Source organism: Perna viridis, chromosome 14 (genome assembly GCF_037379345.1).
Source record: "Perna viridis isolate PV_CMFRI_1.1 ecotype Kerala chromosome 14, ASM3737934v1, whole genome shotgun sequence".
Classification (NCBI taxonomy): Eukaryota; Metazoa; Mollusca; class Bivalvia; order Mytilida; family Mytilidae; genus Perna; species Perna viridis.
The window spans coordinates 22,550,184-22,563,011 of NC_142458.1; the positions used below are offsets into that span (position 1 = coordinate 22,550,184).

The window sequence follows — 12,828 nt, forward strand, 5'->3', positions numbered from 1 at the left end:
AGCAACTCAAGTTATTAAATGGCAACATCATAACAAGGGAACCTTAACAAGATTGCTTTAATTTTAAAATTAAATAAAATGAGATATTTTCTGATACTGAAGTTTCATGAATTAAAAACCTTCTTTCTTTTGACCTTAAGCATCTGTAATGGCATAAATTCTAGCGATCCTCTGTTTATGATGTCAATAACAATGATCAGAAGGGGATCCCTATCTTACAGATGAAATGTCCCAATGTGAAAAGATTTTTTTTAAATGATATTACTTACATAAAAATGGTGTACTTAAATTCTTATTGGTTTAGAAAATGGCACTTTCTCAAATAGTGAATTTTACAAATACATGTAAATCAGTTCAAGAAAAAAATCTTTTTGCAGCTTTTAGAGCTCATTTATGTCAAAGAATAAATAATGAAGTTTTTCTCAAAAGAATGTTATACAGGTTTAAGACCTTTCTTTTAACAGTGAAAAGTACAATGAAAATTTACAAATAGTTCTGAGTTAGTTTTTATTTGTTTTTTAAAACGTGATGAATCTTTCTCTCAGCACTCTAAATTACATGATCACATGATAGTCAAAAGCATTGATTAATTCCATTTCAAAAAATTTTCTGTTCTTTTTTCTTGTTTTTTTTTCAAAATTGATATGAATTGAAATGTTCACACATTCAATAAAAATAATTATTTAGTCTTTCAACACATGTGTGAAGTTACAAAGTTCCCCCACACACGTACATGTGAATTAATAAATTAAGACAATCAGTAAATTTTATAACAACTGTTTTGCCAATTAGAATGAAAAATAATGAAACAGTTGAAATCAAAATTTACTGCACTCTATATTTCAATTTCATTTAACGGTATCAAAGCAATGAAATGTAAACCAATACATCTTTAAAAGCATACAGCTAAAAAAGCTAGACTAAACTGATAAACTAACTCCCATTTCTGGGCTAGGAGTTACTTCTCTTGATATTCTTAAAGGGGAATAACCCAGCTCAAGGTTATAAACTCTGTTTGTCATTACTGATGAAGGTTATTTCAAAATTAACAAATGTTATTAAAAATCAGATAAGTTGCAGCTTTTTTAGACAATTTAATTGTAGTTTGTAAACAAACCAAAGGATTTTCCCAAGCCAAAGTCAAGATTATATAAATGCATGTGATCTATTTCCAGCAAACACTGAAGTTGATAACCCATACTAAGTAACATGTATCATAAAGCCCAAATGACCCCCTAGTCATGAATGGAGACAATTTGGCCACTTAAGTCAAATATGTAAATTATTTGTTACAAATGTTTTCAATGAGCTACTTCCCCTTTATAATGGGGTGGTTTAATATCGCATTCAGACTGCTTAAAATCTTACCTGCTCCAAATGTGGCTGGGAAAAGATGAAAACATTGTTTATATCTTGTTTGGGTTGGAAACTATGTCATGTAAAGGAATCCTTACCAAATGTATATTGAGTTGGAATTTTTGATAAAAAATATTTCTTTTTCATATATTTTCATTTTCTTTCTCAATGTGCTAAGAGTTAAGGCATTAGATATACTCTGAATTTAATTTTACAAACGTAAGTATATACCTCCAAAAGAACTACTGGTTTGAATTTTTTTTTCTTATGGACCCCTTTTCCCCAAAAAATATGTAATCACTGATCTTATAAATTCAACATGAAATATTAAACTAATTTAAATTTCAGTTGACTAAAACTGTTGTAATATTTGTTTTAATTTACTATAACTAAAATTCTTTTTTGTTTCCTATGAAATTCTTTAGGAGACTTTAAATTTGTATTCCAACATACATGTACAAAAACTCCATCTATTGCTAAGCCCTTAGTAATGTTTATACTTATTGATCAGGTATTACATATACATGAATAAGAGATCATATTAATAAAGCATTTTTTTTTCTTTGAATGCTAAGGAGAAACTTGATATGGAACAAGCTTCAAATTTAAGGTACATTTCAAAATTGTGCACAAAAACAAATAAAAGTGTTTAAATCCCTTACATGTAAATAAGCTTATTCATTTAACTGAATCGTCTAGTTCTTCATGCTTTTAGTCTATTGTATTTGGAGGTACAAATTTCACAGACATCAAAATTCCATCTCATGGCAATAGATCCTTGACATGACTTAAGCAGTGTAATTCAAATATCAGACCAAAATCTAAGAACAAAAACTCACCCTGCTCGAGTCAGAGGTATAAGAGGACCGCCTCCTATGACGATAACTTCTCCGATGTCTACCATAACGTTTACTGCGATGATTTGCAGTCTCCCTATGGCTGCTTCGACTACTTTGGTCTCTGTATCTTCTTCTTGAAGTCTCATATTTATGTCTGCGTCCATTACGGTCTGGCGTGTGTGACCTGTCTCTGTAGCCTTCTACTGACTCATCTCTGCGTCTTGGCCTATGTCTATCATTACTGTAATAAAATAAAATATAATTGTTTAATTAAATTTACTACTATTTGTATATATTTATATTACTATTTATTTATAAGTGTGAGTCCCTGTAAGAATCAGGCAGTAGGTTAAACATGGTATGAAAAAAAAACATCATTTTGATAGTGCAATTTGTTTATTTGTACAATCAGAATCAAGGAAAATAGACAATATTTTCCGTATTATCCAGGACCGTTGAGTTACAGTTTCATTGAAATGCACTGAAAAATGAACATTTCAAGGGCAGATAACTCTGTCAAAATACTCATTTTCTAAGATCAAATTATGGTCTTTTCAAGTAGAGAAAACATCCTTGAGTGAGATTTTATTATCAGAACCATGGGGTTTTGATAAGCATGTTTCTGATTTTTTCTATTTTGCCTGATTCTTACTAACACTTACACTTAATATGCATATTTCTCAAAAAAACATGCACATCCAGGATATACAAACAACTCGTAGCTGTATGTCCCCCGCCACTGCAAAAAAGTTAGAAATGTAAAAGTCCCATAACTGCCATAGAATCAAAATGACGGTGCAATATGATCAACTACAAATGGTAACTAACAATTCTACAAAATTTGAACAAATCAGTCCAGCAGTTTCCAAGGAGTTGCATCTACAAGTGTAATCAGATGCACAGACTAAACACTGTTATTTCTACTTCCCCTACCAAGGAGCTGCAGGGTAATATATATAGAGTGAAAAGGCAGACCAAAGTATCCCAGATTTTAAGAACCTGTAACAACAGCTGGAATATAGCCTTTAGGACTGTGTTCAAGCTAACAGATCATTGTAAAAGTTGAGTAAGATGAATGAATGTATCTGATGCTCATCCTTAAAGATGATTACAGGAATACATGAAGAGAAACTGATTTTTTTTTTCAAAATTTTTCTTTCAGTAAATTCACCTACATGTTCATGTATTTTTTCTTTACATCTGTTATTTTTTTCAGTTAATTTTTAATTTTTTTTTATAATTATCACCAATACTGTTACAAATAAAAAAACTGCTACCTTATATTTGATGGATAAGATAACACAGGAAGAATGGTTCATAGAAAGATTTTCATATATGTATTTCTTGGTTCTGTTAGCTAATACAATAACATATAAAACCCCAAATTTATTTTTTCAATAATTTATTTGATTGTTTATTTTTCATTTGGGCAAGATTCCATAAACTAAGTTGGTACTGTGGCGTCATTAATGTTGATCGGTCCACAGTCCACAATTCAAATAATTCCAAAATAAACAAGGCTTTAATGATGGGACAAATCTTAATTTGGACTTTGAACATTTTGAAATAAGATAATATATTGTCTTTAATACTTTACCAAGTTATGCTCAATAACCAACTTTGGGGCAGTTTACACATGTTCATTAACCGCTACACAGTTAATGAACCAATGTTGATTACTTGATTACGAAAATTAAAAGACAATCCTTCATTCAAAATATCTGTTGTATAGGACAATTAGGTAAAAATTTAATATGCACAGGAAAAAACAAAAAACAAAAAAAAAACAGATGTTGTATATAAAAGCATCAATTAACATTTTTTTCTAAACTACATCTGTTTTCCGGTCAGCTTCTGCAAATAGCTTCTAGTGGTAAATCAGAATTTGGGGAGGGGGAAGGAGGACAAAACTGTGTGAATTTATTTTTTTACATGAAATGATGTACCAGTACATTGCAACCTGAAAAAACATAACATCATAAAAACTTTCATTTTATACATGTACGTCAGTTCAATGCACTTTTTACATGTAATTGTATATGTGTATAAAATGACATTTATACATCAAGTTATACAAACAAGATAAATAAAAACACAGAAAACAGCCTACACAATCACACATTTAGCCATCCATATTTCATAAGTCCTTGTCAACGAAGAATCCAGAAAAACATCAAAACTTGCCATCATGAAACACTGTTTGCCAACTGGTACTGGTGATGTCATCAAACCACCCATCTGAGCTCATCTATGACGGTAAATGTGTAACTTAGTTAATTACCTGGCATCAGAACAAAAGTCATGTGTTTTGTGGTAGATTTATATCAATAAGATGTTTTGTTCAAGCCGACTAGTAAAGACACATCATAGTGTAAATACAGTATTATAAAACGTTATAGACAGACAGACATCTACAATTACCATACCATTTCCCTCAGTCACTTCTAGGTGGAGAACAAAAAGCCAAATTGCAAATGACTACAGTAGGTAAGCTCAAACAATAGCTGTATTATACTACAGAGTAAGGTATAAAAATATATCTGGAATCCTGTCTACAGTTTTTACATTTTAATAAAAAAGGGCAGATAATCCAGACTTAACAGAACAATGTTTAAAGGCTATTTGCTTCTTAGTGAATATACATGTACATGTATATTACAGAAATACCCTAAGATGAAAAATACAGACTGTCAGTCCTGAATAAAAGAGTAAGGGAAAGAGTACAAAGAAATGGAGGGATTTGTGAAATGACCCTTTACTTTGATTTGACCTCTTCTGATTTATACATGGAGATACATGTACATTATCCTAGTCAAAATATCTGGATCAGGAACATTGGAGGTATAAATATCCTTCCAATATTTTTAATTTAGTTACATGTATGTCACAAAGCCATACTGATATTGATTATACAGAATGTTTCTCTCATAAGAACCTACAATGGCATGAGTCTAAATGACTTTAAAGTTACAGTAACAGCAATTTTCAGGAAAGTCTAAAACGTATTTCTTTTAATGTGAAAGATCAAAAAGTTTGCAGAATAAAAACAAGGTTGTATAGAATAAATAGTCATTTCTAGTAAAGCCTTTTATGTAAAAACAGAAGCAAGAAAAGCTTTTAGTAAGTTTGGTTTATTAAATTCTTTTGACAGAATTTTCCTTCATAAAGAAAAAAAATTACTGAAATTCTAGAGCAATGTATACAAAAGTAAATTATCTTTTTCTTTTAACGTTTTATCTAATTCATTAAAAAACAAAATCTACTAAAACTGATTTGGCCAGGATTTATTTTTATCAATGGGTGAGATTATTTATAGATGTAGGCAGTCTCTAAAGTCAAGCACAACTACATAAAACATGAACAGTACAAAGTCCATCCAGGACGTCCACAACGGTTTCTAAAAAAAAATACATTTTTTTAGTAATTGATACCCTCATACTGCATTTCCTTTTATCAAGCACTCTACCATTTTCAGCAGTTTCTAACCCAAAACGAAAAGTATATACATGTACATGTATGAACAAAACAAACCAATATCAGTGCACCATAAACTTTTAAATAGCTAGTCTAAAATACTAGTGTCCTTCAAAGGTTCGAATACTGGTTTCCTGAAATAAACTAATTGCTATAATAAATCAGCAGTGCCCCTAGACTGGAGGGTTAAGTGGAGACAAGACAAGTTTGTTAACAATAACAAATCACCATTTACAATCTGTCCATCAAAACTATAAAACATTTTTCCTACTATCGGTAGTCTGATTGGACCAAATGCAAAGAAAAAAATAATGTAGTCCAAATCAAAATCTACTAGTCTAGGATATCAGACTAGTGGCCATAGTTACAGACTGCAATTGCTAATGTTTCAGGTTGCTATTAGACATAACATGCTGCTACTGTACTTAAATGACATTACTAGAACTATTTTGTCAGCTTTCCTTGTCTGGGCATTGATATAAGATAAGAAACCATTTTACTAATTTAGAATGTTACAGAAGCTGTAGGGTAAATATTTTTGGCACAGGTTCAAATTGGCAACAAATGTCAGATATGAGTTATGATCAAAGGGAGATCACTTAGATTGAGTAATAGAAATAAAGTTGGATAGAATGTACATTTTGGTTAAAAATTAAAGCTACATGTTTTTTCACACAATCTTGAACATTGCATTTAAATTATTCTTTATACTTGTAAATCTATCACCTTCAATGATTAAACAAGTTTTTTTTAAAACCAATTAAATATCCTTTCAACTTCAAGCTAACCAAAAACTAGGTGGACACCACTCCTGACCTCTGCCTGTGAATTTTGATAAGAAAACCAACTACAGATGTACATTTTATGAGGCACTTTCAAATTTACACAATATAACAAGAATAGGTATGGTGTACATGCCAAAGAGACAACAACCCAACAAGGATGGAAATGTCAGCCCAAGGCCACCCATTGGTCTTCAATGAATGACAAGGAAACCCTCACACTACAGGGCAGGCTGCAGCTAGCCCCAGTACACATGTACAGCGAAAGAGTTGCCTTGATTTACTCAAGTAACATAAAACTAAACGAAAGGTGAAAACAAAACAAGACATACATACAAGTACAATGTATCTTATAAGTTAATAAACCTATTAAAAGTAAAGTTGAACTTGGAAGGTGTCAAAGCTAGGAATACCACATATATACTTACTTAGGTCCATCAATGACACAGTAAATCTTTGAATATTTCATATGGTTACAGTCATTTCAGACACAATGAGATCTCTTAAAATAAATATATGGACCTTGAAATCTAAACCAAACTGCCAATCATGTCAAACAAATGAAAAAAAATGTAAAATTAAACAATTTAGTACTTCAGAGTACAGTAACACTAATATGTTTTATTCATTATTTCTACTGCTCTATACAAGCTTTTCACAAAATCTACTTTCTGGTTGTCTTGTTTAGACCCATTCTGGTTCTTATCTTCGTTTACAATAGCGGTTTCCCTACAACAATAGCAATATATCATGGTGTTGCATCATGCTGCTTAGCACAGCATTTGAATGTACACTGTACAACCAGCCAACAGGAAGCCAAAACTCGCAGTTATTTTTGTGTTACCTGTATCTTATGTTTCTGAATTTGCTTTGTACTTACTTGGGATTCAAAGCTGTGTTAGCCCATATTTATGACATTTTACACCATCACAATGTAAGATATCAGTTAATACCAGTTTAGTATCCTCTTATTATATGCCATAACTTATTCTGGCCAGTGTTCCATTTGCCCCATCCACTTTTACAAAATCATGAACTAATTTGGGCTAATAATTATTGTATTTGATTGTGACATTTATAATGAAGTATGGTAAACTTCTGAACATTTTGAAGACAATTTAGTATGACTCCCATGATCCCACTTCATCCGGGCTGGTAGCAGGCAGTATATGAATAAGTGGAGTGAATCATTTTAACAAATAACTGATCTCCATCTTTTATAAAAGCTAAAGATAAATATTCAACTAATTCATAAAAAGTAAAATTAAATACCAACAAACCAAAACAATAGTCAAACACACAAATTGTTCAAAAAAGATCTGAAACTTTAAACTCAACACAAATAAGTTTTCTCTATGATTTATTTTACTGTGCGTATTAATATTTACACTTATTACATTTCACAACAGGAAAGTTCTCTTTCTCTGAGTTATGCCTGTTCCTAACTGCAGAGGTGTGTGTACTACTCCTGCTTATCATACACGTTTCATACATTCATGGTACTGCTACATGTATACAATATTATGCAAAATACAAGTACATATACATGTACCTGTACCTGAACAGGTAGACTGGCACAAATTAGTTACATGTACATGTACCTATTCTGACCCAATTCAAACAATCAGAAAAAAAGTTTGACAGTGGTGCAAACGATACTGTAAGAATATGTAATTGGCTCAAAATTGTATACATTTAAATAAATCCAAGATTTTAAACTTATCGCCAGAATGTATATACATGTATGTGTATCTTCTCAGTGAAATTTTACATGTACAAATGTACATTGTTGTAATCATATACAGTACAAATGTAACTAATACAAAATTTGCAAATAAATTTGAGATGTACATGTAGATGTCAGAAGAGAATATCAAAATAAACTTAACTCATATAAGTCCATATGTTAACCATATAGGTTTAATGCTTAATCCAGGGGGCGAAATGAAGATTTAAGTTGCCAAGAAATTCAAATAATGGTTAAAAGTTGCCAACTTTTGTATTTAAAGAGAAGAGAAGATGCTGTGCAATTTGACCACAGAGAGAAAACTCAGGCAATTCCAGGTAAACGAACAAAATGGCGACAATTTTTTCAGCAAAGAGAAAACTTAAATTAGAAGAAGCTTGCTTAATTTCATCAGTTCCAAGCAATCCAGGGAATATTTCACTCTTTTTGGTGACTTAGATAATGGATAAAACCAGCAGAACCTATTTCAATGATACAATGAACTCATGAATTTGATATCAAATGAAACAAACACTTAATGTAAGGTACTTTTTGTGTTCCTTGATTAATTATTCAATTTGATGACAGCAATTAATTTGTCTCATGGTGATACAATGTACATGTATGTCTTTACAGGTTGATTTGTGATGTGTATTCCCTGCAATACCAGTGCATTTATCATAATGACATAGCAGGAATGATTTACATAAATTTTCTTTTTTTCTTTTTCAAGAAGTAAACACATGAAGCCATAATTACTGCAAAAGAAAGAAAAAGGTAAAATACTTATCTACAAATAATTCATGTATTATGTAAACATAAACAGCAAGGTACAAATGTATATTTTTAATACACTGATCAATTTTTATATAACACATTTAAAACAAAGTGGAACATTTCGACATATTAACGTCATATCACGCATGCTGAATACAGCGCTATCTGAAAATCCTGGGGAGAACACTGTGAAGGTACATGTACCTACATCCAAAAGACTTTAAGTACGTGCTACTTAGAAACGAGTTCTCAATGACAATCTGATCACTACTATATTCAATATTTATATGCAAGTATAGAGAATAGAATTATAGTATTAAACTCATTATGTTTGTTTATTTTCTTATTTAGAAAATGGAGATACATGTACAACTTCATTTCAATCTGATAAATATTCTAGCAGTGAAGTACAATTTTTCCCCATTCAAGACTCACTTTTCCCTATCGTCACTTCTCCTACTCATTGAATCCTAGATTATGCTCTGAGATTAAATGATCACATCTGTTCATACATGTACATCTCTAGGGTAAGTACCATATATACATGTACTCGAGTATAAGTCGATCTGCCTATAAGTCGGACTCCCCTTTTCAGTCCAAAATTTTGGAACCTAGCTTTGGTCCCTTGTAAATCAGACTGATATCTGACAGCTGCATCACTAACATTCCTTAATTACAGTGAGTATACCAGTTTGTTTATATAACTTAATAAATGTTGAAATAAATTTAACTCATTTTTGAAGATACTTCAGTTTGTTACATGAAAGAGAATTATGCTTAAGGAAAAGGCAATTCACATAAAGAATTGCCATAACCAACTAAAATATTGATTACTTACAATGTATGTTATTAATTATGGTGCATTGCTGAGTCATGTTTCTATTACACCTTTGGGTTTTTGGCTATATAAGTGTACATAGGTAAAAATCAATACAAAAAATGGATGAGTGGGATATACAAATAAAATCATAAAAAGGATGAAGGCCAGTATTGTGGCAAAATAAAGACTACACAGTAAATCTTCTTAACTGCATCATATTTTAGCTGTGAAAAGTAGAAGGTGAAGACAGTCTTCCTAAAACTGATGTTTACAATTTAAAACATTGGGGTTAACAGCCTGGGTCGGGCTGTTCAATGTTGATGTCACACTCGTGTCAATTATCAAACTTTTGATATTTTCAGGCTGAAAATTTTAGTTCATAAGCTTGATCTCATCTATAAGTCAGAACCCTTAAAATTCTCCAAAATCAGACTTATAGACAAATACATTATTATAAAAATATGGTAGGTCAAATTTGATTTTTTTTGTTGTACATTTTGTATCTGGATCCAGAAAATTCATGTGATTTTTTAGTCAAGATTTCCAAATTAAGTCTTTTAAACTGGAAATGACAAAAGCATTGTTTGAAGCAATACCTGCAGTTTTCATTGTACACTTCTTTCATGCTACAATTTACGTTTACTGACATGTTTCTTCTTCAAAGAACTACATGTACCTCTTCAAATACTAACAAAACATGACAGTTTTTTTATTTCATCATTTATGGTAGATGTAATTGAGGTTTTATAAAAAGTTTACGGTAGAGTCCATCAAGTAACTGGAATTAGGGAAATCTTTTAGGTCATATTTACTTGCATAATTGCCAACCTCTTCAAAATGAAAAATGAGTGATGATAGCCCACTATTCAAAACAAAAAAAGTGGGTCATACATGTACATGTAACACAAGACAATCTTTTTTCAAACCATACTTGTGAACATAAACAATAAATCAACCAAAAAATACATTTGCATGTATTTTCCATTCTGAAATCATTACATTTTAAATTCATTTAAAGGTTTTTGTTGTAATCCATTGTGGCACCTTTTGCTGCTTTAAAAACACTGTTAAATGGTTTGTACTCATAAATATTAGTAGATGTCTGGCTCAATTTACCAGCAAATGAAGAACATATTGTCTGATTGTTTAGCCCTGAACTCAATATGTATTTTCTTGACAATATTAAAGGCCCATTCACAGTCTGCATTGCTATTTGGAAGAACCAGTATGGTGCATGCCAACTTACACAAAACATCTAATCGTTTTTTTTTTTAACAATTAGAAAAGATGTCATCTACATGTATATTTCTTAATGTTCCCTTAAATTTGCTTGGGCAAATCACAATACATGTACATGTAATGTGTAAACCAGATATTGAGTTTTCATAAACATCTGAGAATTCAAAAAATTCTGGCAATTCTAAAATGCGAAACGAACCCGGACTGAAAATTCGGGTCAAGTTGGATTAAACTGTCAAAAGAAAAGTGATTTGATACCCGACATGTGACAGAAGGGCTTCAATCTTGTGCGAAACCCAATCAAATCTGAAGGACTGTCACTTATATGTACACGTACTTGTCAGCAAGTTTCAGAAAAGTCTGTATGTTAATACACATGTACATGTACATGTATCTAGAAAAGTAATTATACCTTCTGGATCTTCTATCTGAATAGTATTCGTTATTACGTCTTCTTTTTCTTCGAGATGATTCATATGAAGATGAACGACTGTGAGAACGCCTGTATGATCTTGGCATCTACAAGATACATTTTTTTGTAAATGTTAAAATAGTAAATCATCAACTAAATATTCATGGTTTCTACATGTGCTATACAAGCCCAATGTATATGGGTTCATATAGTGCATGTAGAGGAAATAATTGGCAACAGAAATACAACATGTGCATGGACATGTAAGTTGTACGTGCTTCCTCTTAAGACAAAAAAAAATTAAATCCATTTCCTCAACAAATGAAATACAGTCGAACCTTGATGTGTCGAACTCGGAAGAGTCGAAATCTCGGATAACTCAAACTAATTTCAAAGTCCCAGCAAAACTCCCCTTACTCCAATACAATTTTACCTCGAATGACTCGAACTCAGATGAATCGAAATCTCAGATAACTCGAGGTTTTCCATCAGTCCCCTCGATAGGATTTCGAGGTTAATTAACCCTGATGTCTCGAAGTCAACTAATTAGTTGGAAAACTGATTGCTTTATTACAAACCATGATCAAAGTGTGTTTTTACAACGATTAGCGTGGCTTTCAAAATTATTTGTTGACACTCGTTATTTCTTGATTAATCCAAAATAATGCGTGTAGTAAAAAGGAACGAACTTAATTGATCTCGCGTATTCATACTAACAGTGACATCGGATATTTTGATAATTTTTTTTTTTAAAATGTACATGTATCTGAATATTCAATAAAACATCAAACAGACAATAACAACAATGTGTATTTCCACAACTACATTCGTTTCGCTAGTGAATCTGAAATTTTATCGTAGTAATGTAGCGCATCTCCTGATTGTGAGACATGCAAAGCAGCATGTTATGAACGTATGACGTTTTCGACGTATTAAAATAAAAAGGAAATTTTCCTTAACCATGTGATGCCATTCAGTATTTAAAACCTGACAAACAACACACAAATATATCTTCCGATACAAAATGCAAGTCATCACGAAGAACTCTGTAAAGTTATGAACACAGGAGGATGTACAAACAAAATAAATGATGTAAATGCAGATAAAATCATCGACCAAACAATTTCCGGGTTATACTCAACCTCGGATGACTCTAACCTTGGATAACTCGGAACATTTCCAACTTTGGGAGTCTGTTTAACTGACTCCTGAAATGACTACTTGCAAATTAATGTGTGCATTTCATATCCAATAGATAATTTCAGCCCAGGACCTAAAAAATGTTTGATGACTGGTCTGTCACTACTCCAGATTTCTTGAAAATAATTAATTAAATGAGGGTCTAAAAAGATTTCACATATTTTTATTTCCCCGTGTGATTGCATGCATGGAGAACATATACA

At 31.5% G+C, this 12,828-nt stretch overlaps 1 protein-coding gene and 1 long non-coding RNA gene across 4 annotated transcripts in view; one reads left to right on the plus strand and one right to left on the minus strand.

Moving 5' to 3' along the window:
• The window catches only part of LOC148598659 (uncharacterized), a 48,728-nt gene that overhangs the window by 33,550 nt on the left and 2,350 nt on the right, over positions 1-12,828 (minus strand). For all 3 annotated transcript variants that reach the window (XM_088562218.1, XM_088562221.1, XM_088562217.1), the window contains exons 2-3: positions 11,426-11,532; positions 2,196-2,436 (exon numbers count right to left, since the gene is read on the minus strand). In XM_088562218.1, the coding sequence (XP_088418344.1) occupies positions 2,196-2,436; positions 11,426-11,532 (348 nt within the window). The remainder of the gene's footprint in view (positions 1-2,195; positions 2,437-11,425; positions 11,533-12,828) is intronic.
• LOC148598660 (uncharacterized) lies at positions 4,324-9,466 on the plus strand. The gene is made up of 4 exons (XR_015918720.1): positions 4,324-4,451; positions 8,461-8,515; positions 8,911-8,954; positions 9,306-9,466. It is a non-coding gene; the product is annotated as an uncharacterized LOC148598660 (long non-coding RNA).